The sequence below is a fragment of the Pelmatolapia mariae genome, linkage group LG13 (genome assembly GCF_036321145.2).
Source record: "Pelmatolapia mariae isolate MD_Pm_ZW linkage group LG13, Pm_UMD_F_2, whole genome shotgun sequence".
In the NCBI taxonomy this organism is placed as follows: Eukaryota; Metazoa; Chordata; class Actinopteri; order Cichliformes; family Cichlidae; genus Pelmatolapia; species Pelmatolapia mariae.
In genome coordinates this window covers 35,305,038-35,332,850 of record NC_086238.1, presented here as the reverse complement: position 1 = coordinate 35,332,850, position 27,813 = coordinate 35,305,038, and the positions used below count along the sequence as shown (strand labels likewise).

The following is a 27,813-nucleotide window of genomic DNA, read 5'->3' as shown; positions in this document are numbered from 1 at the left end:
GGGCTATGGGAGCCCGTTCTCACTCCCGAGGCGTAACATCCCGACGTTTTGTCACGTCCTGCGGCGTTCCTGAGGAACGCGAAAGGTGACCTTCCACGTTGTTATGGTACGCGGCGGTTTCCAGCCCTGTACTGCAGCCCTAAACTTAACCTTATCACTAAGCCTAACCATAACCTTATGCCTAACCTTAACCATAACCTTATGCCTAACCATAACCTTATTCCTAACCTTAACCATAACCGCATCCCTACGCCTAAACCTAACCTTATCCCTAAACCTAACCATAACCTTATGCCTAAACCTAACCATAATCGTATACCTAAGCCTAAACCTAACCTTATCGCTAAACCTAACCATAACCTTATTCCTAACCTTAACCAGCACTTTAATGAGGTGAAATAGTGTTTTCTAAAGCGATTTTAAGGGAAAAAGCGAAGATGTGTAGATTGAGTCCAAACGGTTCTCATGTGTCCGCAGTTTTCCGATGTCGTGACGTAGGAACGCCTTGGGTGCCCGAAAACGTAATATGTTGACGATTTGTCACCTAGCGTAAAATGTTACGATTTGGGAGTGAGAACGGGTTGGCTATGGACATGAAGTCCACCCTACCAGCCAACCTCAGGACTCCACGCATGCTCACATTAATGCACATACATCTGAATAAATGCAGTTCAATCAGTCCCCCCACCCTGACACTTTTTTCCGCTTTAAGTGAGGAAATGGAATTAAATCTGGACACATCTTTATCTTTTTTGGACATATCAACATATCTTTTTACGGTTAAGAGAATATGGTCATCAGATTGGAGAAGCTGAACAATCAGAGCTGTGATAATGATATTTAAGGTGTGTTGACTGGTTCATAATGTCAGCTCATGTCAGAAAACATCCCATGCTAAAAGTTGCCACTAGCTGCTGGTTGATGGTGAATTTATTGTGTATTTTCCACAGTCTGTACAGATGAAGAGTAGCAGAGCTGGAGATGAGGCAGGAGGAAGTGTTGACTCAATTCAATTTCAGTTTATTTATATAGCGTTAATCACAACAACAGTCACCTCAAGACACTTTATACTGCAAGGTGGAGGCCCTATTGTAATACAGAGAAAACAAAATGATCAAAAAAAAACCTTTTGAGTGAGCACTTGGTGACTGTGGGAAGGAAAAACACCATTTTAACTGGAAGAAACTTCCAGCAGAACCAGGTATAGGGAGGGGCAGCCTCTGAGTACTGGTTGGGGTTGAGGGGAGGGAGAAAGGACAAAGGACACGCTGTGGAAGAGAGCCACTCTATGAGCTGTTCATTCAGTTTGTGGTTTAGCTTGACTCCATGACGATTCTGAACTAATGCTTTGCTCAATTAATGTTGCAATGAATTATGGGTGGATTTTACTGATATTCTATCTTTATGTTGTCACCAAACAGATCTACAGATTTGGGATTAGCTACAGGCTCCTCCACCCCTGCTGGCTCTTCTGTCCTGCCCAGGATGGCGCCCCCGGTGCCCCCTCGTCAGGTCCAGCAGTCCTACCGTCCATCCAACAGCTCCTTCTCCCCTCTTACAGCCTCTATGGGAGCTCCATCTGTGGTGGCTACAGCCTGGGAGTATACAGACACACACCTCACCTTGAAGACGTCCCCCCCAGCAGGTTTGTGCAGCAGGTGGAAGAGATGGAACAGCAAGCACTTACATATTCACATGAGTACATTTTGTTGTTTTGAGAGGTGTACTCAACACAGGACAGTGGCTGCAGGTGCTAATTGTTTTGAATTAAAAGTAATTAAGGCTGCTGTTGTAAAGTTTGATAATAGAATCTGAACCTGGTAATGTTCAGGGCTGCAGTACACGTGTAAAGATGAGTCTGCTTGTATGACATCATATGTGCCTTTGTGTAACTCTGTGGCAAATAAATTGGGTACCATAGCTCCATATGCCATTAGTTACTTTACAAGTGTAAGGAAAAGCAGAAGGACTTGTTTTTGGTTAAGACCAGTTAAAATTATGAATGTCTTTCATTCAGTTTCCTTGCTTGGTTTAGACACTAACTGGGCGAGCGAGGAGGACGACCACGTGGTGGCCAGAGGAGAATATGACTTGACAGCTGCTTCTCAGGAGGAGCTTTCTATGCGAGCTGGAGAGATGCTCAACCTCGCTCCTAAAGGTGATGAGCTTTTTACTGGCTGCGGGACATTTGATTCTGAGTGCTTTGACCCAAAACCTTCTATTTTTGTTTTCCTTATCTTACAACTAACAGATGAGGGCTCTTCTTTTGTGTGAGCGTGCCCCATGTTTACATCTATCACAGTGTTTTCCTCTCCCTCGTGTTTAGAGCTACAGCCCCGTGTGCGTGGCTGGCTCCTGGCCAGTGTGGACGGTGAGACCACAGGCTCGTCCCAGCCAACTACGTTAAGATCCTCAGCAAGAGAAGAGACCGCCGGGCCACAGATATGAGAGGCTCGCTCAGGCCCAGCAGGCAAACACGCAGGCACCCCAAACAACCTCGTCTGCACAAATACCCTAATCTGTGCCTCTCCTGCAGCCCATAAATGTACAGCATCTACCCACATCATGTACAGTACTTGAATGATCCAGCTCGTCTTTCAGCTCAGTCTCGTCAGATTCATTAGGCTCAGCTGTGTCCCCCTCCTGTGTTATTATTCAGTCTGTACATCGAATAGAAGGCACTAACCACAAGGTGATCTTCAATGCATCTCTGTGTTAATGCGAACAAGGTGAGAAGACCCCCACTAACTGCATGTCTTTAGACTGTGGGAGGAAGCCGGAGAGAACATGCAAACTCCACACAAAGACCCCGGCCTGATAGGGTTAGGGTCCTGGGTTCAATACCCTAAACTGAACTCAGGAAAGAGGAATGGATGGCTGATGTTCATGTGTGCCCAGGTGTATGATGTGGCTCTTTGCGGTGACACAGTAAAAAATGTGGCTCTTTGTCTCTGACTGGTTGGCTGTCCCAGCCCTGGCCCTTCATGTATTTCAGTAATGTCTTTTTCTCCCGTCTCCTCCTCTCGTTTACATGTTTTGCCCTTGTGACCCATTCCTTCTATCACGTGTGCTTCCCCCCCCCCCCCCCCCCCCCCCCCCAGCCATCATGTTCTGTTTGTGCTTAGTTATGTCCATGTCTCATCTCCAGTCCCCTTTTCCCTCTGTATGTATTTACAGTGTGCGTGTTCCTCGTCGGTTCGTCATGTTAAGTCTGCGTGTCTTATTCCGTCATGTGTCATGTATCACTCCAAATCTCACTACCTTTAACTGATAATAACTGTTTGCTGAGTGTTATGTCTAAAAGGTATTGCACAATCGCCTCTAGTAGAGGATCAGGTTTGTTTTCCACTGATAATGGATTTTAACATGACTGACCAATGATTGTGGAGCACGTCCATGTAGGACCTTATAAATACAACCAGCAAACTTAAATGTTTTCAAATGTTCAAAACTTAAGATATTGTATTTCTGAAGTATGACGGAAGGAAAAAGTTTCATATTTTAAAAAAATCCAATTTCATGTGATCAACTTTATGTCAAAAAGTTCATATTTCTTCCCTCCTATGTCATGTGTGAGTACTGTACTGTAAATGTCATATATATCAGATGACACTGATAACCTAATGCTAATTGCAATAACTATGCAGAGGTCTCTAGGCCTCGACTTTTATGGAGCATGTGAAGTTTGGGGCAGAGTGGACAAAGAAAAGTTTCTCAGCAGGTTCAACAGGTTGCTACAACACAGGCCGATGAAGTATTGCACTCACTCATCCAAACTGGCAAACATGTAACATACACCCTAAGACTGATCCTGCTTTTTACTCCTTTGCTATGATTTCATTTGATATTATGTAGCCTTGGAGACAGTTTGCATAGATTAGAATGTTAGATTGCTGTGATGTCATCAATGCCCGATGTTTTGTTTTAATGTCTTGTGATAGTTCTAAGTGCAGACAAAGTCAGAGTTCAAGTGAGTTTAGTACAATTTTGAACCAGTTTCTGACATGTGGTGAAAATCTTGGCCGACCTTTACCACACCACGTGCTGTGGGTGTGCGTAAATATCTAGGTGAGTAAAGTCTCCTTTACCTGTTAAATTCATCTTAATTTGGGGCTTTTACTTCAGGTGTTTTGATTCAGTAGTAACCAAGTGATCTTTGTACAAACTGCAGATCGCCACACTGATCCCTGGTTCCTCAGGATAGAGGACAGGACGTCAGATGGGCGAATGAAGAGCTCCAAATGCAAAGATTGTGCCACAGAAAGACTGGAAAAAGCTTCCAAAAGAAGCAAGGACAGCAAAAGTCCGGTTGGCCTCAGCCATCTTGTCTTGGAGAAGTGTAAGTGAGACATTCAGAGATTTTTTGTTTTATAGTTATTGATCATCTGTAGGCCTGTGTGGCCACTGTTTCTAAAACAGAAAACACCAGCACAAAAACCGTTGTGCTGTTTGTTCATAATAAATGGGTAGGGGTGCATAGTCAGTAAAAGTCACCAAGGCTCTGCAGAGCTCCAAACCTCCTCTGCCACAGACAGAAGCATCAAAAATGTGCGCTGGGAGCTTCATGGCATGGATTTCTACAGCCAAGCAAATCTATATGTATGTGGCCAAGAACCTTAGTCCATGTAGGGTATCTTAGCACAGTTTACTTGTGTCAGTTAGGTCAGCTAGTGGGAGGGCAGAGAGGGCAGCCTTTACATTATTTTATTGTAGAGTGACAGGAACTGCCTATGAGCTTCTAATCAGGCAGAAGTACTGACAGAAAATATATCAAAGGAAATACATTGATGAAAATCAAAGAAGAGAAATATTTATGTGATGTTCCATTTTCCTGAGAACTGATTGGCTGTGATGACTCCTTCAAGTACTACATGCTACTTTGTCCTGCTAGTTAAGCCTGCTGTCTGTTCTCAGGCCTCCTCCTGTTCCACTGGCATATATCCATCACCAGAGGGCTCCACTGACCTGAGCTTAGGTAGTCTTTGTGGTAACCTGGCAAGTAATCACTTGCCTTAAAAGTCTCGCCAGTCCCCTAGGGACACTTGTTGGTGGTATTTATTTGTTCATGTTACAGGCCTTGCTGTAGTGGGCGTGACCACAGATTACAATCCTGTAAAACAGGAGAGATAATGAACAGAGGAAATTTGTTCTTGTTCAGTTTCCCTTTCAGGTGAGGTGACTCTGGGTTGCTCTGACATATAATATGTGTATTTGTTTTCTGGGCTCTCTCTGGATTCCTCTGCGGCTGATACTTTGGTCTCAGATTCACTGTTTGATGCTGAGCTTGTGGTGATACTCTAAGCCAGTACTGTACTCTGGCTGTTTCAGAGTTTTCACAGTCACTGCTTTCAGGTGTCTCCATCCAGTCACATCTCCCAACACGATGACTTCTTTTCTTTTGGTTCCCTCTACGTGGTAGTGGTCCCCCAGTGGTCAACAGGTAGGTCTTTCACGAGGTGTAGGAGATTTCTATGAAGCAAACACATTACGTCTCTGAACACATTTTGTAAATGGGACTGTCAGTCACTTGTTGTTTGACGACATACACAGTTTGCTCCCAGTAAGGTCTCAATTTTCCAGGTCCTCCCCTCTCACTCATGTTACAGACTAGGACACTGTCTCACCAGGTTGGAGAGTGACTGTGTTCTGTGTGTGATGATCATAGTTCTTCTTAACCCTTGCACTAGAGTGCTGGCTGTTCTCAGCTGCAATACGATAAGCCTCTTCCATCCACAAAGCCCACTTTTTAGCATAGCTCTGAGGTGTTTCCGTCCCATCTCTGGCTAACAGGCCAAAAATTAAGTCTACTAGGAGACGGGGGTGTCGACCATACAAGAGGTAGTGGGGTGAAAAGCCTGTTGCCTCATGCCTGGTGCAGTTGTATGCATGTACTATCTGAGGCAGATGCTCTTTCCAGCTGCTCTTTGCCTTCTCCTCCAGTGTCCTTAGCATTTGAAGAAATGTCCAATGAAATCGCTCAGCTGGGTTGCCATTTGGATGGCATGGTGTTGTCCTTGAGTGAGCAGCTCCACCCAGGTGTCGTAGGGTTGCTGATGTGTTTGACTGGTTTCTTTTGCTTAATGCAGGGGTGTTTTCTGGTCACATACGCCTCAATGACCCTCTTCATAAAAGGCCAGTAGAAATGGTCCCGTGCCAAGTGAATGACCCTCTCTGCCCTGCGTGACCCAAGTCATCGTGGAGATGTTTAAGCACTAGGAGATGATGTTGTGCTGGCAGCACAAGCTGCCTTCGCTGAGCCGCTGTCCGATGTTGCAGCTGATTTTATTACTGATTTTGTTTCTTTCAGTTTGATAAGTTAACTGATAGAGGGATCCTTCCTTTGGGTTTTTACCAGGTCACTGTGACAGGCTGCAATGGTGACATGTTCACAGGTGTCTCTGGCTGGGCATGTTAGGCACAGGGCAGCGACATATGCAGCATCTTGTCTCTTTGCAGACTCACAACCCTCCCATGTAGCCTGAATGGCCTCTCTCGTCAGCTCTTCAGTACACTTTGTGAGGTAGGTGTCAATGTCAAGTGGAAACCGAGAGAATGAGTCTGCATCCATGTTCACCTTCCCCGGCCTGTATTTGACATCAAACCTGAAATCTGCCAGCTCACCTACCCAGCAGTGGCCTACTGCATTCAGCTTTGCAGTACTCATCACATATGTGAGGGGATTATTGTCTGTATAGACCAGGGGTCGCATGTGGCTCTTTCATCCTTATACTGTGGCTCCGCGTGGCTTGGGACAATACACTTCAATTTAATACTTATCATTTATTTTATTTGCGGTAGTTCCTTTTTTTTAAATTGTAGTTCTAAATTGGAAGATTATTGTGATCTTGAAATATTAACATAAAATTATATTTTATTATTTTTGTTGCTCAAAATAAGTGTCGCATAACGTGGAAGCCAGTGTACAATAGAACATTTAATGATGCCTGGGCAGATTCATTTGCATTTACTTCTGACGAGAGTGGCCTACCAGTATGCCTAATTTGTGGAGAGAGACTGGCTAACAATAAAAGGTCAAATGTCGAAATAAAAACACAGCCTTTGCTGAAAAATATCCAGAGGGAGAAGAGAGGAAAAAAGCCTTTTTGGAAGTGATTTGGAAGGCTGATCTGTGGAAACATCAATTCAAGAAGTGGATGAAGTCTGCATATGCAAGCATAGCGCTGTTTTAGCGATATGTGAACTCTGCTGACCACAGCAAGAAATGAGTGAGCTGATAGCACTAAAATGCCAGACACGGGGGAGGACATCTGTGAGGCTGTGATGATTGTTTAAGAGTCAAAGAAATAAAAACAAGCCACCTAGTGTCAGTAGCTACTGATGGGGCACCAAGTATGACTGGAGGGCACAGGGGCTTTGTGGCCTGGCTGCAGAAGTCACTGGATAGAAAGCTGCTGACGTTTCACTGCATCCTGCACCAAGAGGCATTGTGTGCGCAAACCTTTCCTCCAGAATGCACAGAGGTCATAAATGTTGTCATTCAGATCATCAATAAAATAATGGCAAAAGGTTTAAATCCAGTCAGTTCTGTTCATTACTGGATGAGGTGGAGAGCATTTACCCTGATCTCCTGCTGTATAACAGAGTGTCCAGAGGAGAGGTGCTGAAACGCTTTGCTGCATGTCTGGGAGAGGTGAAAACTTTCATGAGCAGCAAAGGGCTCACCTTTTCTGAGCTGGAACAGCCAGAGTGGCTGAAAAAGCTGCACTTCGTGGACATTACAGCGAACCTGAAGAAGCTGAATACAACTCTGCAGGGGAGAGGAGGCACAGCGTTACACATGCTGGAGGAGGTGTTAGCGTTTGAGTGCAAACTGACAGTTTTAGCCAGAGATTCACAGAGAGGCACACTGTTTCACTTCCCCTCTTTAAGGGAGTTCAAACAAGCTCACAAGGTGATAAATTCAGAGCATTTGCAGTCTGCAAACACCATAATTATTTGGGAAATAATTCCACGAGTTCAGAGAGGAAAAACCCGCATTATCCTTCCCCGTCACAGCCCTGACCATCGATCCATCCCTGTTAAATGTGACTGGATTTTCAGGTATAAGTCAACCTGATCTGGAGCTGGAGCTGGCTGACATAGCTGACAAAGATATGAGGGTGTCCAAATTCAAAGGCTTGACAGAGTATCTTGAAGATGTTGCCCATCAGAAGGCCACTCTTGTTCAGAATCACAAATGGAGTGATACTGAGAACCTTGTTTGAAACATTGAATGCCATCCCCGACACATAAACATGAAGAAATATGCATTTGGAGTCCTGTCGATCTTCAGATCCACATACGTATGTGAGCAGCTATTCTCCACCATGAACTGTGTTACAAACAAACACAACTCACGCCTCACAGACGACAGCTTACAGTCCTGCGTAGATGAAAGTGACTTTGTAACTTGTAACTGTAAATTAAATGTGTAAGTTATATTTATATAGGTGTAAACTTATACACAGCTTTATGCCTTGTTGCTGTTTTAGAAAGAGTTAAAAAATGAATGTCCACTATTTAAACCTTTTGAATGCAGGATATTTTATTAAAGCAATTTAGCAGGAGGGGGAAAAAAAAGCCAGCTCACATACTATGATCACATAATGAAATCACTTAATACTCATCTAATTAACCCACTTTTAGCTAATGTTGATCTTTTGAGAAGAGAGATTGAGGAGAGAATGGGCACATCCAGGCCTGAAGAGGCCCTTATCTCTGTTTTGCATCCCTTGCAGCTTCAACACTCCAGGGATTCAGTTGAAATCCAAATCCTCTCAAAGTTATAATTCAAAATAAAACCGTGGAAACTCTCGGAAGTTGTAATCCTGCAGGAAATCGACAGAAATCCAAATCCTCTTGAATTTATAATCTACAGGGTGTGCCATTTATATGGGTACACCGTAATAAAATGGGAATGGTTGGTGATATTAAAGTCCTCTTTGTGGCACATTAGTATATGTGAGGGGGCAAACTCCTCAAGATGGGTGGTGACCATGGTGGCCATTTAGAAGTCGGCCATCTTGGATACAACTTTTGTTTTTTCAATAGGAAGAGGGCCATGTGACACATCAAACTTATTGGTAATGTCACAAGAAAAACAATGGTGTGCTTGGTTTCAACGTAACTTTATTCTTTCATGAGTTATTAACAAGTTTCTGACCACTTATAAAATGTGTTCAATGTGCTGCCCATTGTGTTGGATTGTCAATGCAACCCTCTTCTCCCACTCTTCACACACTGATAGCAACACCGCAGGAGAAATGCCAGCACAGGCATCCAGTATCCGTAGTTTCAGGTGCTGCACATCTCGTATCTTCACACCATAGACAATTGCCTTCAGATGACCCCAAAGATAAAAGTCTAAGGGGGTCAGATTGGGAGACCTTGGGGGCCATTCAACTGGCCCACGACGACCAATCCACTTTCCAGGAAACTGTTCATCTAGGAATGCTCGGACCTGGCACCCATAATGTGGTGGTGCACCATCTTGCTGGAAAAACTCAGGGAACGTGCCAGCTTCAGTGCATAAAGAGGGAAACACATCATCATGTAGCAATTTCAAATATCCAGTGGCCTTGAGGTTTCCATTGATGAAGAATGGACCCACTATCGTTGTACCCCATATACCACACCAAACCATCACTTTTGTTGTTCCAACAGTCTTGGAGGGATCCATCCAATGTGGGTTAGTGTCAGACCAATAGCGGTGGTTTTGTTTGTTAACTTCACATAAAAGTTTGCCTCATCACTGAACAAAATCTTCTGCGTGAACTGAGGGTCCTGTTCCAATTTTTGTTTTGCCCATTCTGCAAATTCTGTGCGCCGATCTGGGTCATCCTCGTTGAGATGCTGCAGTAGCTGGAGTTTGTAAGGGTGCCATTTGTGAGTAGCTAATATCCGCCGAAGGGATGTTCGACTAATGCCACTCTCCAGTGACATGCGGCGAGTGCTACGCTGTGGGCTCTTGCTGAATGAAGCTAGGACAGCCACTGATGTTTCTTCATTAGTGACAGTTTTCTTGCATCCACATTTTGGCAAATCCAACACTGAACCAGTTTCACGAAACTTAGCAAGCAGTTTGCTAACTGTAGCATGGGAGATGGGTGGTCTCGTAGGGTGTCTTGCATTGAAATCTGCTGCAATGACCCGGTTACTGCGTTCACCAGATATCAACACAATTTCGATCCGCTCCTCACGTGTTAACCTCTTCGACATGTCAATGGCTGTGAACAAAGAGAAACTTGTAAATAACTCATGAAAGAATAAAGTTACGTTGAAACCAAGCACACCATTGTTTTTCTTGTGACATTACCAATAAGTTTGATGTGTCACATGGCCCTCTTCCTATTGAAAAAACAAAAGTTGTATCCAAGATGGCCGACTTCTAAATGGCCACCATGGTCACCACCCATCTTGAGGAGTTTGCCCCCTCACATATACTAATGTGCCACAAAGAGGACTTTAATATCACCAACCATTCCCATGTTATTACGATGTATCCATATAAATGGCCCACCCTGTAGAATGACAAAAAAGAGCAGAGAAAAAGCCAAAAAATACAAAACCCAAGTGTAAGTCTGCAGTTCAGACAGCAGCTGATCCCTCTCTGGGCTCTAGAGTCTGACCAATTTGGTCACATTTGCGGCCAAATTTCTCAATGGTGCGACTAATAAAATCCTAGGTCGCACCAGCGACCAGCCGTTCAGTACATAAAAAAAAAAAAAAGTCTCCGCAACTCTGAAAGTCTCCGTGTGGTCAACAACTGACACACATTATGCCCCTATCGTGGTCTAAACCAATCAGAGATAGTCAGGGGCGGGACCTCTCTAATTGGCCGTGGTCCAGATATTCCCGTAGTCCTTCGTGTATACGTTTGAAAGTGCAGGTGGATAGAGAGGTGAGTAGCTTGAATAAAGCGATATTGATTCATTAAATCCTAAATCGACTGTTAAATATAACTGTGTTTTACCAGAAACGTCAGAATCTCAGGTTAAAGCTCTCAAAAATATTTCAACAACCACCAACCAGTAAATGAGAGCAGGTACACGGACTTCACACAAAGACGTAAACACAGAGCGGACCCGAAGCATCACAATCAGCTTTCTGTTTCTCGGCTTTCTCACCTGACGGCACGGACACGCCGTCGGGGCTGAAAGCCGACAGCTCACTGACTCTGAGGCGTCGGCGGTTTCGTCTTTTTTGCGCTAGATTCTGAGCTGCGGGTTTTATCTCTCTCTAACCAAAATTCACTGAAGCAGCAGCAAAAGAAGATCCAAACTACGCTTCACATTTGATAAACATCATCATGAACTCCCTCTGACTTTTGCTGTTTTGCTTCCACCGCCTGCACAGCTCTCTCTCTCTCTCTCTCTCAGTGTACTTCAAGAACAGTTTCCCATCTCAAATCTCTGTTTTCTGCGTTATTCATTCGCTTATTATGCACAAGTCATATATAGTGCTGTTGGTCACTGTTTTTCCCCACCAGAAAATGACCTTGTAAAAGAAAGCCTCATTTCTGCTGTTTTATAGTGAAGAAATTGAAACTTTTTAAAATGATGCCAAATTGCAAAACTTTTGCTGTGTCTCTAATCAAACCTCTATAACTTTGCTCTGCTTCACTTCAGCAGCATCAGGTAATGGTCAGATGTTGATTCATGGTTTTCTTCACTTTTTGTTCTACTGCAGAATATTTTAAAGTTTATCTGCTATAAAAACAGGGCAGGAAAATGTCCTTCATGTTTTTCTGTGTTTTATTCTCAGTTACTTTGACACAAAGGCATCTGCTGTGATGCTCACACCTCTGATGAAGTCTCACATGTATCAGTACTGATAAATCATTAGAATTATAATATTTCTGACTGTCTGAGGCAAAATCAAATTGAATCGAATCAGGACCTCGTGAATTGGAATCGAATGGATTACAGAAATCAGTGATGATACCCAGCCGTAGTGAGCAGCCTAGGCCCGACAGAAGTGGATGTAGCTGTGGGTAAAAAGGTGAAAAGAACTACTGATAACTTTTGTGTTAAGTTAAGGTCTGATCCTTCTGAAATTCACAGCCCCTGCTCTGACACAGAGCCATCAATCTCTGAGCGCTAAGAAAAGCACAGTGTATCCAGGAAACACATTATATGCTGCGATAAATGCACTGCCCAAGTGTCCCCTCTCCCCACTGCCTTTCAGCAGCAAACAGGTCGTCAGAGGACACAGGATGACATCATACTGTATGCCTGACATGACATCATACTGTATGCCTGACATGACATCATACTGTATGCGTGACATGACATCATACTGTATGCCTTATAAGACATCAAGCTGTATGTAATACATGACATCATACTGTATGCCTGACATGACATCATACTGTATGCCTATATGACATCAATCTGAATGCATATACGATATCAAGCTGTCTCGTTCCTATTATTACTATTATTCAGTGCATTAAATGAATGTATTAATCAAAAAGAGCTTATGCCAACAATGAAACGAGGAGTTTATGATGTCATATAGGCATACAGTATGATGTCATAATTGACCTGAATTTTTAAAATAAATTGGAAAAAGCACTAAACAATGAAAAATAAATATTTGCAAAATATCTGCATAAATATTTATTTGACCTGGTTAATGGGACTTCTGCTCCTGAACCTGCGTCTGCAAATCGGGGTCTTACAAAGTCACTTTCATCTACACAGGACTGTAAGCTGTCGTCTGTGAGGCAAAGGCTGTGTTTTTATTTCGACATTTGACCATTTATTGTTAGCCAGTCTGTAGCACTTACGTGGAGTTATATAAAGTACCAATGGATAATAACCAAGGCAATGCGTATCAGAAGATTAAGAACGACTCTTAGAGCTCTGGTGTATGAATGGCAGAGAAACCAGACAAACACAGTTGTGTGGCTTAAAAGTATTTTAGTGATGTTAAGCCTTTTAAAAGAATTTTGTAACCACACAGTATTACAACAGGTTTTAACAGAACTTCCATCCATCCATCCATCCATCTTCATCCGCTTTATCCGGGGCCGGGTCGCGGGGGCAGCAGCCTAAGCAGAGAAGCCCAGACCTCCCTCTCCCCAGCCACCTCCTCCAGCTCATCCGGGGGAACACCAAGGCGTTCCCAGGCCAGCCGAGAGATATAATCTCTCCAGCGTGTCCTGGGTCTGCCCCGGGGCCTCCTCCCGGTGGGACATGCCCGGAACACCTCACCCAGGAGGCGCCGAGGAGGCATCCTTGTCAGATGCCCGAACCATCTCAACTGACTCCTTTCGATGTGGAGGAGCAGCGGCTCTACTCTGAGCCCCTCCCGGATGGCCGAACTTCTCACCCTATCTCTAAGGGAGAGGCCAGCCACCCTTCGGAGGAAGCTCATTTCTGCCGCTTGTATCCGCGATCTTGTTCTTTCGGTCACTACCCACAGCTCGTGGCCATAGGTGAGGGTAGGGACGTAGATCGACCTGTAAATTGAGAGCTTCGCTTTTACACTCAGCTCCCTCTTCACCACGACGGACCGGTGCAGCGTCCGCATCACTGCAGCCGCAGCACCAATCCGTCTGTCGATCTCCGGCTCCCTTCTCCCATCACTCGCGAACAAGACCCCGAGATACTTGAACTCTTCCACTTGGGGCAGAAACTCATCCCCGACCCGGAGTGGGCACTCCACCCTTTTCCGGCTGAGAACCATGGCCTCAGATTTGGAGGTGCTGATCCTCATTCCCGCTGCTTCACACTCAGCTGCGAACCGTTCCAGTGGGAGCTGGAGGCCTTCACTCGATGAAGCCAACAGAACCACATCATCCGCAAAAAGCAGAGATGAGATTCTGAGGCCACCGAAGTGAAAGCCCTCCGCCACTTGGCTGCGCCTAGAAATCCTGTCCATAAAAATTATGAACAGAACCGGTGACAAAGGGCAGCCCTGGCGGAGCCCATCACCCACCGGGAACGAGTCCGACTTATTACCGGCAATGCGAACCAAACTCTTGCAACGGTTGTATAGGGATCGAATGGCCCGTAGCAATGGGCCAGACACCCCATACTCCCGCAACACCTCCCACAGGACACCCCGAGGGACACGGTCGAATGCCTTCTCCAAGTCCACAAAACACATGTAGACTGGTTGGGCAAACTCCCATGCACCCTCAAGTATCCTCGAGAGGCTAAAGAGCTGGTCCAGTGTTCCGCGACCAGGACGAAAACCGCATTGTTCCTCCTGTATCTGAGGTTCTACTAGCGGACGAACTCTCCTTTCCAGCACCCTGGCATAGACTTTCCCAGGGAGACTGAGGAGTGTGATTCCCCTGTAATTGGAACACACCCTCCGGTCTCCCTTCTTAAAGATGGGGACCACCACCCCGGTCTGCCAGTCCAGGGGTACTGCCCCTGATCTCCACGCAACATTGCAGAGGCGTGTCAACCAGGACAGCCCTACAACGTCCAGAGCCTTCAGGAACTCGGGGCGGACCTCATCAACACCAGGGGCTCTGCCACCAAGGAGTTGTTTAACTGCCTCAGTGACCTCGCCCCCGGAAATTGGCGGGTCATTCCCCTCATCCCCAGACTCTGCTTCCTCCTCGGAAGACGTGTCAGTGGGATTAAGGAGGTCCTCGAAGTATTCCTTCCACCGCCTGACAATTTTCTCAGTCGACGTCAGCAGCGCTCCGCCAGCACTATACACAGTGCAGGTAGAGCACCGCTTTCCCCTCCTGAGACGCCTGACGGTTTGCCAGAATCTCTTCGAGGCAGTCCGAAAGTCTTTTTCCATGGCGTCTCCGAACTCCTCCCACACCCGAGTCTTTGCTTCAGCCACTGCCCGAGCCGCATTCCGCTTGGCCTGTCGATACCTGTCAGCTGCCTCCGGAGTCCCACAGGCTAACCAAGCCCGATAGGACTCCTTCTTCAGCCTGGTGGCTCCCTTCACCTCTGGTGTCCACCATTTGGTTCGGGGATTACCACCACGGCAGGCACCAACCACCTTGCGGCCGCAGCTCAATGCAGTAGCTTCGGCGATGGAGATGCTGAACATGGTCCATTCAGACTCAATGTCCCCAGTCTCCCTCGGAATGCTGTCGAAGCTCTGCCGGAGGTGTGCGTTGAAGATCTCGCAGACTGGGGCCTCTGCTAGACGTTCCCAGCACACCCTCACTACGCGTTTAGGTGCACCGGGAACTTCAAGTATAAAAAAATCCCCCACAGTAGCAAAACATAGAATAAAAATAAAATTGAGCACAAGTAAAAGAATTAGTCTTTTTTAAGACCAAATGGTACCGGTGGGGCCCATGACAAACGGGTGTATTGCAATAGAGTTCGTCCAATGAGGAGTGTGTGTCTATCCTACCGTACTACTTGTACAGTAGAGGATTGTAGTCCATCAATGTGCAAATGAGTGTGCGTGTGTATGTATATCGTCTCCTAGGACTTTGGGTTGACTCGCCATCCAGTGAACACTGGAACACTCTGGGTTCTGGAATCGCTGACCTGGTCTTTGGATTCGTCCCATATAAAAACCTGACCGCCGTCGAGTGGATGCTCAGCGTTTACGTGAAGCCACAGCTCAGTAAACCTTCCGGTTTCGCTCTGCCCTCGATAACAAAGTTTTAGTCCACCTGCTCTGTTCGGCTGCAGAAGCAAGAGACTGAAAACTTGGGAGCTGATACTAAGGAGGGACAAGAGCTGCATAGAGCTTCACCGATTGGCTGACATGAGAGGAGTGGAGTAAAACAACAGGCTCTCATCAGAGCTCATCAACCCTCTGAGAAAACTTAACCCTTGTTTACCCAGAACAAATATATAAATCTGTGTCCCTTCTATGTTTAAATAAATATTTTGATCTCGTTTCACTTTCATTAAACAAGGACAGTAAGAACCGAAACAATGAACATTAAATGTTTTACTTTTTCTTCTCTTTTATTTGAGATGATTTTAGGAACTGGGTTACAAGTCTCTCTCCACAAATTAGGCATACTGGTAGGCCACTCTCGTCAGAAGTAAATGCAAATGAATCTGCCCAGGCATCATTAAATGTTCTATTGTACACTGGCTTCCACATTATGCGACACTTATTTTGAGCAACAAAAATAATAAAATATAATTTTATGTTAATATTTCAAGATCACAATAATCTTCCAATTTAGAACTACAATTTAAAAAAAAGGAACTACCGCAAATAAAATAAATGATAAGTATTAAATTGAAGTGTATTGTCCCAAGCCACGCGGAGCCACAGTATAAGGATGAAAGAGCCACATGCGACCCCTGGTCTATACAGACAATAATCCCCTCACATATGTGATGAGTACTGCAAAGCTGAATGCAGTAGGCCACCGCTGGGTAGGTGAGCTGGCAGATTTCAGGTTTGATGTCAAATACAGGCCGGGGAAGGTGAACATGGATGCAGACTCATTCTCTCGGTTTCCACTTGACATTGACACCTACCTCACAAAGTGTACTGAAGAGCTGACGAGAGAGGCCATTCAGGCTACATGGGAGGGTTGTGAGTCTGCAAAGAGACAAGATGCTGCATATGTCGCTGCCCTGTGCCTAACATGCCCAGCCAGAGACACCTGTGAACATGTCACCATTGCAGCCTGTCACAGTGACCTGGTAAAATCCCAAAGGAAGGATCCCTCTATCAGTTAACTTATCAAACTGAAAGAAACAAAATCAGTAATAAAATCAGCTGCAACATCGGACAGCGGCTCAGCGAAGGCAGCTTGTGCTGCCAGCACAACATCATCTCCTAGTGCTTAAACATCTCCACGATGACTTGGGTCACGCAGAGCAGAGAGGGTCATTCACTTGGCACGGGACCATTTCTACTGGCCTTTTATGAAGAGGGTCATTGAGGCGTATGTGACCAGAAAACACCCCTGCATTAAGCAAAAGAAACCAGTCAAACACATCAGCAACCCTACGACACCTGGGTGGAGCTGCTCACTCAAGGACAACACCATGCCATCCAAATGGCAACCCAGCTGAGCGATTTCATTGGACATTTCTTCAAATGCTAAGGACACTGGAGGAGAAGGCAAAGAGCAGCTGGAAAGAGCATCTGCCTCAGATAGTACATGCATACAACTGCACCAGGCATGAGGCAACAGGCTTTTCACCCCACTACCTCTTGTATGGTCGACACCCCCGTCTCCTAGTAGATTTAATTTTTGGCCTGTTAGCCAGAGATGGGACGGAAACACCTCAGAGCTATGCTAAAAAGTGGGCTTTGTGGATGGAAGAGGCTTATCGTATTGCAGCTGAGAACAGCCAGCACTCTAGTGCAAGGGTTAAGAAGAACTATGATCATCACACACAGAACACAGTCACTCTCCAACCTGGTGAGACAGTGTCCTAGTCTGTAACATGAGTGAGAGGGGAGGACCTGGAAAATTGAGACCTTACTGGGAGCAAACTGTGTATGTCGTCAAACAACAAGTGAGTGACAGTCCCATTTACAAAATGTGTTCAGAGACGTAATGTGTTTACTTCATAGAAATCTCCTACACCTCGTGAAAGACCTACCTGTTGACCACTGGGGGACCACTTCCACACAGAGGGAACCAAAAGAAAAGAAGTCATCGTGTTGGGAGATGTGACTGGATGGAGACACCTGAAAGCAGTGACTGTGAAAACTCTGAAACAGCCAGAGTACAGTACTGGCTTAGAGTATCACCACAAGCTCAGCATCAAACAGTGAATCTGAGACCAAAGTATCAGCCGCAGAGGAATCCAGAGAGAGCCCAGAAAACAAATACACATATTATATGTCAGAGCAACCCAGAGTCACCTCACCTGAAAGGGAAACTGAACAAGAACAAATTTCCTCTGTTCATTATCTCTCCTGTTTTACAGGATTGTAATCTGTGGTCACGCCCACTACAGCAAGGCCTGTAACATGAACAAATAAATACCACCAACAAGTGTCCCTAGGGGACTGGCGAGACTTTTAAGGCAAGTGATTACTTGCCAGGTTACTATAGCTGCAAAACTGTGACGCAATCTGCTGTGGTGGCATTAAAGTCCTGCCAGTTTACAGCGGGTGATTTGGTCCCTAAAATCCAGAGAGTAATTATTCATGGTAAGGAATTCATGTGGACACTGAGCGTGTGGGCAGGCAAGGACATTTAAACAGTGAGGCTGACGACCTACCATTTCTTCGTGTGACTGCTTCTGCTCTAAAAGGGACTCCAATGCCAAAGTCGATGAATTTGACACATAGAAATGCTGGATGATCAGGCGATGTGTCAAACACAATATTGTCTGGCTTAATGTCTCGATGGAAGACACCCTTGGATTGCATTTCAGCGGCTGCATGTACCAGCTGTCTCATTATGACCTGACAGACAAATGAAAAATACGTTCAAATAATCAGATTTACATTATCCATTAAAGATTGCCATATATGTTATCTTGCCACTCGCTGACCTTAACCTCCCTCTCGTGCACAAAGGTTCTTCTGTTTGCCAGGTAGGCTTCCAAGTCTATGTTTTTTTGGCCTTTCAAAGACCATAATGAGTTGTATGTGAAGGTTCTCAGTCATCCAGGTCATCGTAGTCTAAGGAGCTTGGAAAGAAAAGCATCTGGACTTCTTTAAGTTGCTTGAAGATGTTTCACCTCTCATCCGAGAAGCTTCTTCAGTTCTAAGGTCAAATGGCCGAGAGTCCCAGATTTAAACCCAGAGGGAGTATCCCCCCAAAGAGGGACAAAGGACCCCCTGATGATCCTCTACCTAATCACACGAGCCAAGGTGTGAAAGTGGGTGTGGGACCTAATCAGCCAGGGTTTCGGGTGTGCTCATTGTGAAACCTGGCCCCACCTTGTCATGTGAATTCCTGAGGTCAGATGGCCCAGGATGTGAGTGGGCATTAAGGCGTCTGGGAAGGGATCTCAAAACTGGATTATAGATGGCAGACAGTTGGTGTCGTAAACCACCGCCTCTGTTCAAAGATGGTCGCTCACAGTGGACATAGATGGCCTCTTTCACTCCTCTTTCAAACCATCTGTCCTCTCTGTCCAAAATGTGAACATTGGCATCCTCGAAAGAGTGACCTTTATCCTTAAGATGCAGATGGACTGCTGAGTCTTGTCCTGTGGAGGTGGCTCTTCTATGTTGTGCCATGCGCTTGTGTAGTGGCTGTTTGGTCTCTCCAATGTAGAGGTCTGGGCATTCCTCGCTGCACTGTACAGCATACACCACGTTGTTCAGTTTGTGTTTAGGAGTTTTGTCTTTCGGGTGAACCAGTTTCTGTCTGAGTGTGTTGCTGGGTCTGAAGTACACTGGGATGTCGTGCTTGGAGAAAACCCTCCTGAGTTTCTCTGATACACCGGCTACATAGGGGATGACAACGTTGTTGCGTCTGTCTTTCTTATCCTCCCTCGCTGGTGTCTGATCTTCTTTTCTGTGCGTCTTTGCTGACTTTATGAACGCCCAGTTAGGATAACCGCATGTTTTAAGTGCTTCCTTTACGTGTGTGTGTTCCTTCTTTTTCCCTTCAGGCTTAGAAGACAAACCATAATGAGTTCATCTTCCAAGTCATACCAGTCGTTTAAAGCGGGCGTCACATTGCTGCTCGTAGCCTCTGGTCCTGCCCCCACTTTTATTAGCAATGCCACCTCCTTGGGAATCTCGGTCATTTTACCATTAAGAAGCTTGAGAAACAGAACATCAAGGTCAGTGTTCAAACATTAGGCTGTTTGAGGTACACGTTGGGGGAAAACAACAGAAAAAGACAAACATGTCTTACCACTGGTAGGTAGCTGACTAAAAACTGAGCAACATGCTTAATCACCACCTGCATTACAGAGAAAATGTGTTTTAGAAAAAGAGAACAGGAGGAACTAGAAGAATTGTAAAGTGCACACATAAGAAGCCATACTGGGAAATTGTCTTCTCTGCGTTTTCCAAAGAAGACAGTCCCAAAGCCTCCTTCACCCAGCTTATCCTGCTCTGACAAAACAAATTGAATTTAACAGGTAAAGGAGACTTTACTCACCTAGATATTTACGCACACCCACAGCACGTGGTGTGGTAAAGGTCGGCCAAGATTTTGACCACATGTCAGAAACTGGTTCAAAATTGTACTAAACTCACTTGAACTCTGACTTTGTCTGCACTTAGAACTATCACAAGACATTAAAACAAAACATCGGGCATTGATGACATCACAGCAATCTAACATTCTAATCTATGCAAACTGTCTCCAAGGCTACATAATATCAAATGAAATCATAGCAAAGGAGTAAAAAGCAGGATCAGTCTTAGGGTGTATGTTACATGTTTGCCAGTTTGGATGAGTGAGTGCAATACTTCATCGGCCTGTGTTGTAGCAACCTGTTGAACCTGCTGAGAAACTTTTCTTTGTCCACTCTGCCCCAAACTTCACATGCTCCATAAAAGTGGAGGCCTAGAGACCTCTGCATAGTTATTGCAATTAGCATTAGGTTATCAGTGTCATCTGATATATATGACATTTACAGTACAGTACTCACACATGACATAGGAGGGAAGAAATATGAACTTTTTGACATAAATTTGATCGCATGAAATTGGATTTTTTTTAAATATGAAATAATGTAACTTTTTCCTTCCGTCATACTTCAGAAATATAATATCTTAATGTAAGTAAGTTAAAAGAAAAACACAGTTAAAAGTCCAAAAATGTATTCCTTGTTTGTGTGTGTGTGTGTATGTGTGTGCGTGTGTGTGTGTGTGTGTGTGAGATTAGGTGAATGAGACGTAGAAAGTACTTTAAATGCTCAAATAGAGGAAAGAGGTGCAATATAAGTGCAAGTCCATTTATAAGCCAGATCTAACCAGAAATTCCTACAGAGCTTTAAATCTGTACAATTTCAGCACCTTATCTGCCTGTGGTCACGTTAGGTCTTTGGACTGTGGAAGGTTTTTCCTATACTGCTAAAGAAAACAAACACAAGCGCTGGGAAAAAATGCAAACTTCACGCAGAATGCTTCAATCTAAGAACCTTGTTGTTGTGAGGCAACAGTGCTCACCACTGTCCCACCCATTCTGACACATTTAATTTTTTATTTTTTATTTCACAGGGTCTGTCATTTTGCTTGCTATAGTTCTCAGTTGCCTAAACATACCTGGGTACATACTGTTATGATACTACCACGAGTCCTAAGCACAGACACAAAAGATGTGCACAGAGTTGCTGGAAATAGTGCAAACAGTTGTACTTGTGTCCTGTTTGTTTTCAAAATTTGCTGCGCTTTGTTTTGACCTGATGCTATTTTCTGTCTATTTTTTATTTTTACAGCTCTGGGGGATCATCAAACAGGGGTACAAATGCAAAGGTATAATTTTGCTGGTTTATTCTGTGAAGGTCTTCCAAGATTAAAACAAAAATGAATAGAGAGAAATAACAATTAGCCCCCTCTGAAATCATCATTGCTAAAAAAAATCCAACCTTAGCACCACAGCCTAACCTTAGGATTTCAAGACAAGTAAAAAAAGCATGGTTTGAGGTCATTGTTAATAATGACTTACATAACCAACCTGTGGGATTATTTTTTAATGGTGAGGGCAGCCACTCTAGTTCTTTGTAACTTTAACCAGAATTTTAGAGGCGTCTCATACATCAAATCAAGATTGTAAAGACAATGTGGCACAATCAAAAACTCAGAGTAGTGAAGCTTGATTTAGACATTTACAGCGAGTCTAGCGTCCAGTTGCATCATAAGTTAATTTGGCCCTGAAGTAAAATTCACACATAAGGTAATGTGTTTCATTAACTATCATTCCTGTAGTCAAAAATGTCAAAGTTTATGTACTGAAATGGCTACAGGTGGGACACAAAAAGCAGTTATTACACACTATGCTGGTCTAAAATGCAAAATTGTATTTGGGTAGTGAGTCCTGTACAGTCCTGATTTATGCACGATCCTCTGAGGTGGACGTACATTTGCAGAGAGAAAGAAATTTGACATTCAAATGTGATGTAGAGCCTAAATCAGGAGAAGGGTATGAGTTAGGCTGATGTGAGAATTTGTTGTTGCTGCCTGTGAAGCTGCTGTTCCAACAACAAAGCAAGAAAGTTGATCTTCACATTAGAACTGCCAAAATGTCAGGATACTATGGATACTTGAACACATTTGACTATATGCTTCTATTTTTGCTTTGCAGACTGTGGTGTTAACTGTCATAAACAATGCCGTGAGCTGCTGGTTCTGGCCTGTAGGAAGCTGATTGGCTCTGGCTCTCTGGGCAGTGTTTCTCCAGCTCACTGCCCAGCAGCCTGTCAAGGTCATTTTTAGCTACTGCAAACACTGCATACACTCAAAAAAGTGAAAATGGGAGGTTATTACCTTTGCAAAAGTGTAACTTATAATTAGAACAAAATAATTTAATGTTTCTATGGTACGTGCTTAGATCATATATGATCTGAACAAAATTCAACAACTTAACACTTGTTAAATTTATTCTTGTTAAGATGACGTGATACAATGTAGCAAGAGTTGTTAGTTGCCTGGAATTGCGATTTCAGAAGTCATGTAAGATTTGAAACCACAGGAAAATCACTGAGGTTTTAAGAGGCAGAAAGCATACCCGAGTCGGCACTACTATAGTAAAAAAACGAATGCCTTTATCTTGTACATTTGATGCTTAGATCCTAAGCAGCTGCAGCCAAGCCCAAATACCTGAGGTGTATCATGACACTATAAATAATTTGTTCACAGTCCTCTGTTTTTTGTTTTTTTTCCAGATGAGGACGAGGTGTTTGAGTTCCCCGCTGTCACACCAGCAGTTCCAGCTCTCGACACTCAGTCCATCACCCTGATGACGGGCTCAGCCCAGAGAATCTCTGTGCGCCTGCAGAGAGCCACCACAAGCCAGGCTACGCAGACTGAACCACTGTGGCCTGAACATGGCTGGGAGGTGGCAGACGGTGGTGCCCACACCTTCCCCAAAATGAAATACATGACTCACAGGAAAATGTCTAAAAATAAGGGTTTCGTCTGCTGGGAAAACCAGAGTGGCAGGCAGTACCAGGCAGGTTCTGCACCGCACTGCACTGGAAGGAGTGTAGACTCCCAGGAGAAGCCAGACGTCTCTGTAGAGCATGTACAGAACAGGGTTACGCACAGAGCAAAGGTAATGGAACAGATTATTTGTGGATTTACAAATAATTTACACAGCTAGTCAAATTTTGAATAAATTTGACTTTTGGGTTAGATAACTTATTACAGTGTTAGGACCAGTGTTGGTCAAGTTATTTGAAAAAGTAATTAGTTACCCATTACTGATTACTTCTCCAAAAAGTAATCCCATTAATTTACTGATTACTTATTATCAAACGTAATTAGTTACTTAGTTGCTTTTCAAAAACATGATACACAACCTGAATACATAATAAAGCAATAGACCTTTCAACCCAATTCTACTTTTTCTGCATAATCCATCATGTAAAATTGAATCAAATGGAAAGTCTCTTTCTAAAAATTGTTTTATTTGTTTAAATCTTTCAATTTAAACACATTGCATTAAGCAAAAAATGTAATTATATGCAACAGTCTTTGACTTCAAGAAATGTGTTTAACATTTAAACCTATTTTTTGCATATTCAAGCATATAAAATATAATAATGTTTTGTGTTTATACTCACGCTTTCAAATAGATGCAAGTAAAACACAGCAGGAAATTAACAAAATCAAAGATTCAGCAGCACTGAGTCCTGTCGCTCTTAAATCTACGTTCACCTGTTTAGCAGGGGTGGGGCGGGTGGAGGTTTGCCCGGTGCCACAGCAGTCATGTCAGTGGGGGGATCCGTGGGTTTCTCTGTGAATGTCACATTCCCATGGCAGCGTGCTCGGTGCTTGCTCAGATTTGAAGTTTAATTTTTCGCTATAGAAAGAAATTTTCTTCCCACGCAAAGTGTACATTTTATTCTGTACAGTGTACTTTGTACAGAATAAAACTTAAAGTAATGTAAGTACGTCCACGTTTTAAACACAGCATGGCTGTACTCTCTCCCACACTCCATATCATTGTTGATCTGCACACGTTTACGCTATTGTCATGAGACACTCTCACAAACAAAATCACAACGGTTTAGTAACGCAGTAAGGCAGCGCACTTACCGGAAAGTAGCAGTAATCTAATCAAGTACGTTATTTGTTACTTGATTTGAAAAAAGTAATCGGATTATAGTAACATATTACTGCTCATCTCTGGTCTTCAGTTAAAATAAATAAAAAGTAAATAAATTGATGCCACAAACTTAAACACACGTCTCTCCTCTTTCTTCCACTCCAGAACAGCTGACTTGGTTACAGTGGCGAGAACCGCTTGTGGAGATCCAGAAAGCCCCTAGTCGCTAAGACCAGGAGCTTCTTCTCTCAGGGGGATATTCTTGGCTTTCTGAGGTCCCCCTTCAAAAACATGGAGTCATCATGTCCTCTCTAGACTTCAGCACAATACAGACAGAGCGACATGGAGCTGAAGTCAGGGAGAAGAGCTCTATAACATACAGTGTGTTAGCTCCGGGCAGAAAGACACAAAGATGAAGGTTTTTCCTTATGGATTGTTGGCCAGTTGCTTTACATCGTCAAGCTTTCAAATGGAGCTCAGGAAGAATGTGAACAGAAATGATCTGGTGTTGGATTTTAATAAAGAGATGCAACATCAAGGTCCTGATGTCACATGATCATAGCAAGGGGAATTTTTTGGATGCTTGTATGTGTAGGTGGAAATAAAAGGAAACAGAACCTGAATGTAAAGGGAAACCAACAGAACATCTAGCACAAAGACTCATGAAATAGCATTTCTATAGTGACAGCTGCAGAGCGGGCCACCTTCATTTTATCTTGCAGGGTTTTTTCAGCAAAAAAATGCTGCAGACAACCTCAATCATTCTGTTGTGATCTCTCTCTCCCATCATTGATCTTTTATCAATGATGATAAAAACACTTTTTACAAATGCTGTACACCATCAAGTGTGGAAGGTTTGACAAGTATGCGTTGAGATTTGTGTTTTCCTATTTTTCTGTGTCAAAACAAATAAAAAGTACATATTTATGTAATGTTATGTCATTTTGTCTTTGCTATCTGAAGGGATGTTTTTCATTGTAATTTGATGTTTGCACTGACTTTAAAGTTAAATCATGTGTCTGATTTTGAGCCTGACAGTGCAAGGTGCTGACAGTGAGTCACACTCAGTAACTAAGTTAGCTATTGCTACCTCCACTTTAGTCCTGCTGTTGTTTGTGAGGTCCTGTTGGGAAGCCTCAAGCTGAGCATTTTTATCATCACCATCCTGGTCTTTATAGGACATGACAAGCGAGGGGGTGGATCTGACGTAGAAATCAAGACACAACGTATGCTGTAGTGCTTAAACAGTGTAATATACAAAAATATATATTTAATATACTAAAGAGAAAGTGATCACTCTGTGCAACTCCTAGCAGGGTTCTGTCCCATAAAGGCAGCTTTATTGCTCCAGCTGTCCTGTAAATGAGTGCCATCTTGTGGCTACATTTGGTAATATTTCTGGAAACTAGCTTTACTATGAGCCAGTGACGATTATTTTTAATGAGACTGTAAGGTTGTATAGTGCAAATGTTGGCACTGTGGGGCGGTGGGTCTGTCTAGCACAGGCCCACCGCTGGAACGAGACAATTTAACTACACAGCAAAAGCATTGAACACCAAGCAGAGCTCAAGATGTGACCCCATAAACGACTTCCCTAAACCTGCTGGTCTGGAAGTCCAGCAGTTCATCTAAACAAAAGGCACTTAGACTAAAATGGATATAGATGTGTTTGCTATACCATATATCAGCAAGAAAAGATACGACCTCTTCCCATGACCCTAGGATCTGAGTGTGTATGCCAGAACACTCTGGAATGCACACAAAGTCTTTGCAGACTACTAAGGATCACACCTCTATCAATATGCAATTGATTATAAAACTCTAAGCATATATGAGTAAATATTTCTAAGCATAAATGACAATCCAATAATATAAACCTGACATGGGGTTACCCTTATCAGTGCAGAGGCTGCAACACTTGTAAACAATCATCCAGTTATCACTGTTATTATCATAAACTGTTAGATCTGTTACTACTCCTTCAAGGAGAGGTCTGGACTTTGACCAGGCTAAACATGCAGCCATACGATATGGTATGATTACAGCATATCGTCATCATCTCCTCCTCCGTACATGTCAGCCAGTTTCTTGAAGCGAGGGGCCCATTCATTGAGGCAGTCATAGTTCTGGTCTCCACTGCTTGAAGAGTTCAAAGAGGAGAGACTTCCTGCATCAGAACCACCTCCCTCATAGTCAAACACCAGCAGGGAGTCATAAGGGGGTGCTGTTGGGTCGTTGTCTGCAGCCTTCAGATTCTGTTGGAGGAAAGGAAATTTTACACAACTTATTTCAATTACCTTACATAGAGCAGAATAACGTAACAGAATAATGAATTTTACAGTTATTAAAACAAATATGACGTACTGTTACCCAGCCATCCATCTTGTACCACTTATCTGGGACCAAGTCAATTAAACAACCCCCTCTTTTTCTTCTCTTAAATAAATAAATAAATACCCCCATCATGACTGGAACCAAGTTAATGCCAGTTTAAATATGTCTAAGACTTTAGAGCAAGTTGACTACTAATCGGAAGGCTGGTAGCCTGCATGCCAAATATCCTTGACCATGATACTAACATATGTGTGAACATTAGACTTTTTGTCTTAAGGCTTGATAATCTGAGCAGATATTTAAAGTTTACACAGCTACATTCTTATTCCTGCATCATTCAGGATCTTACAAAGCTGTGGTAGCCCGTGGTACTCTGGAATCTAAGCAGAGCAGTACATTAAATTCCTTTTTTCTGTAATATTGTGGTCAACGTTATCACATGATGCTCACATGATGCTCTAATCAAATGTGACACCTCAGTGTCACATTTGATTAAGTTACAAGAAGCTTTACAATCTCACTCACATCTTCAATGAAGTTGCCGATCTCTTCGGGGTTGGCAGGCCGTGGCCGGTACTGAGGAGCAGGCATGAAGTTTGGCACCACTTCATTCCTTAACACATCCGGCCGGTTGTCCAGACCACGGTGGAGAACACTCAGGTCATAGTCCTGAAAGAAGGTGATTTAATGATGCTTTATTACATGGAATATTTTTGATGTTGTCAATAGAAAATTGTACTTAGTAGTCAGTATAATCTTTTAATAATATAAGTTTGCATATGATAGAATACTGCATGATGACCTCGTTATGACTCAGACTGTTGTTTTAATTCACTGTGAACCGTTATCATGCAGGGAAGGAGCAGTACCTACTAGTGATAGATAAGAGCTTAACAAGCAGTTTGACTTCGTACCAGTTAGAGGAGCCTCTCCTGGAACACGCACACACGCGCGCGCACGCACACACACACACACACACACACACACACACACACACACACACACACACACACACACATCCACATTCCAATGTTTTGATCAAACGCACCTACTGTTGTACATAAATAAAGACCAGGGCAATGGCAGAGCGCGAGTCTCGGAGCCCTCACTCTCATGCGAGTGCTCTGTGACTGCCCTTGCATGCAAGTAAAACTGTGTGTTTCTCCTCTCTGATCTCTCAGCTGAAGAAGTGTCTTAGAATACATCTCTTGACAGATGTACTTCTGCAATCCACTCACTGCATCAGGCCTGTTTTCTACTCATACTTTTATGAGTATGAGTAGACACTATCACTAAAGGGCCTGGGTCACATTACTGAAATATTACATCAAATTTGATCAGCCTTTTTAAACATTTAATCTCAAACAGAAAAT

At 43.7% G+C, this 27,813-nt stretch overlaps 1 protein-coding gene and 1 long non-coding RNA gene across 4 annotated transcripts in view; one reads left to right on the top strand and one right to left on the bottom strand.

Annotated features, from left to right (window-relative positions):
• fbxw4 (F-box and WD repeat domain containing 4) overlaps window positions 1-24,995 on the top strand; it is a 100,329-nt gene extending 75,334 nt beyond the window's left edge. Inside the window, exons 7-13 of one of the 3 annotated variants that reach the window (XR_010095442.1) lie at window positions 1,422-1,645; window positions 2,036-2,158; window positions 2,327-2,729; window positions 21,276-21,312; window positions 22,142-22,261; window positions 22,722-23,110; window positions 24,272-24,995. Coding sequence is in view for 1 of the 3 variants with exons in the window: in XM_063491995.1 (XP_063348065.1) it covers window positions 1,422-1,645; window positions 2,036-2,158; window positions 2,327-2,448 (469 nt within the window). In the remaining 2 variants the exon portion in view is untranslated. Of the gene's footprint in view, window positions 1-1,421; window positions 1,646-2,035; window positions 2,159-2,326; window positions 3,012-21,275; window positions 21,313-22,141; window positions 22,262-22,721; window positions 23,111-24,271 lie in introns of those variants that run through there. The other 2 variants (XR_010095443.1, XM_063491995.1) reach the window with 2 other exon arrangements.
• Window positions 19,161-19,924, bottom strand: LOC134639586 (uncharacterized). The gene is made up of 3 exons (XR_010095370.1): window positions 19,874-19,924; window positions 19,742-19,789; window positions 19,161-19,646 (listed from the first exon to the last, which is right to left on the bottom strand). It is a non-coding gene; the product is annotated as an uncharacterized LOC134639586 (long non-coding RNA).
• Window positions 24,996-27,813: the final 2,818 nt, after the last annotated feature.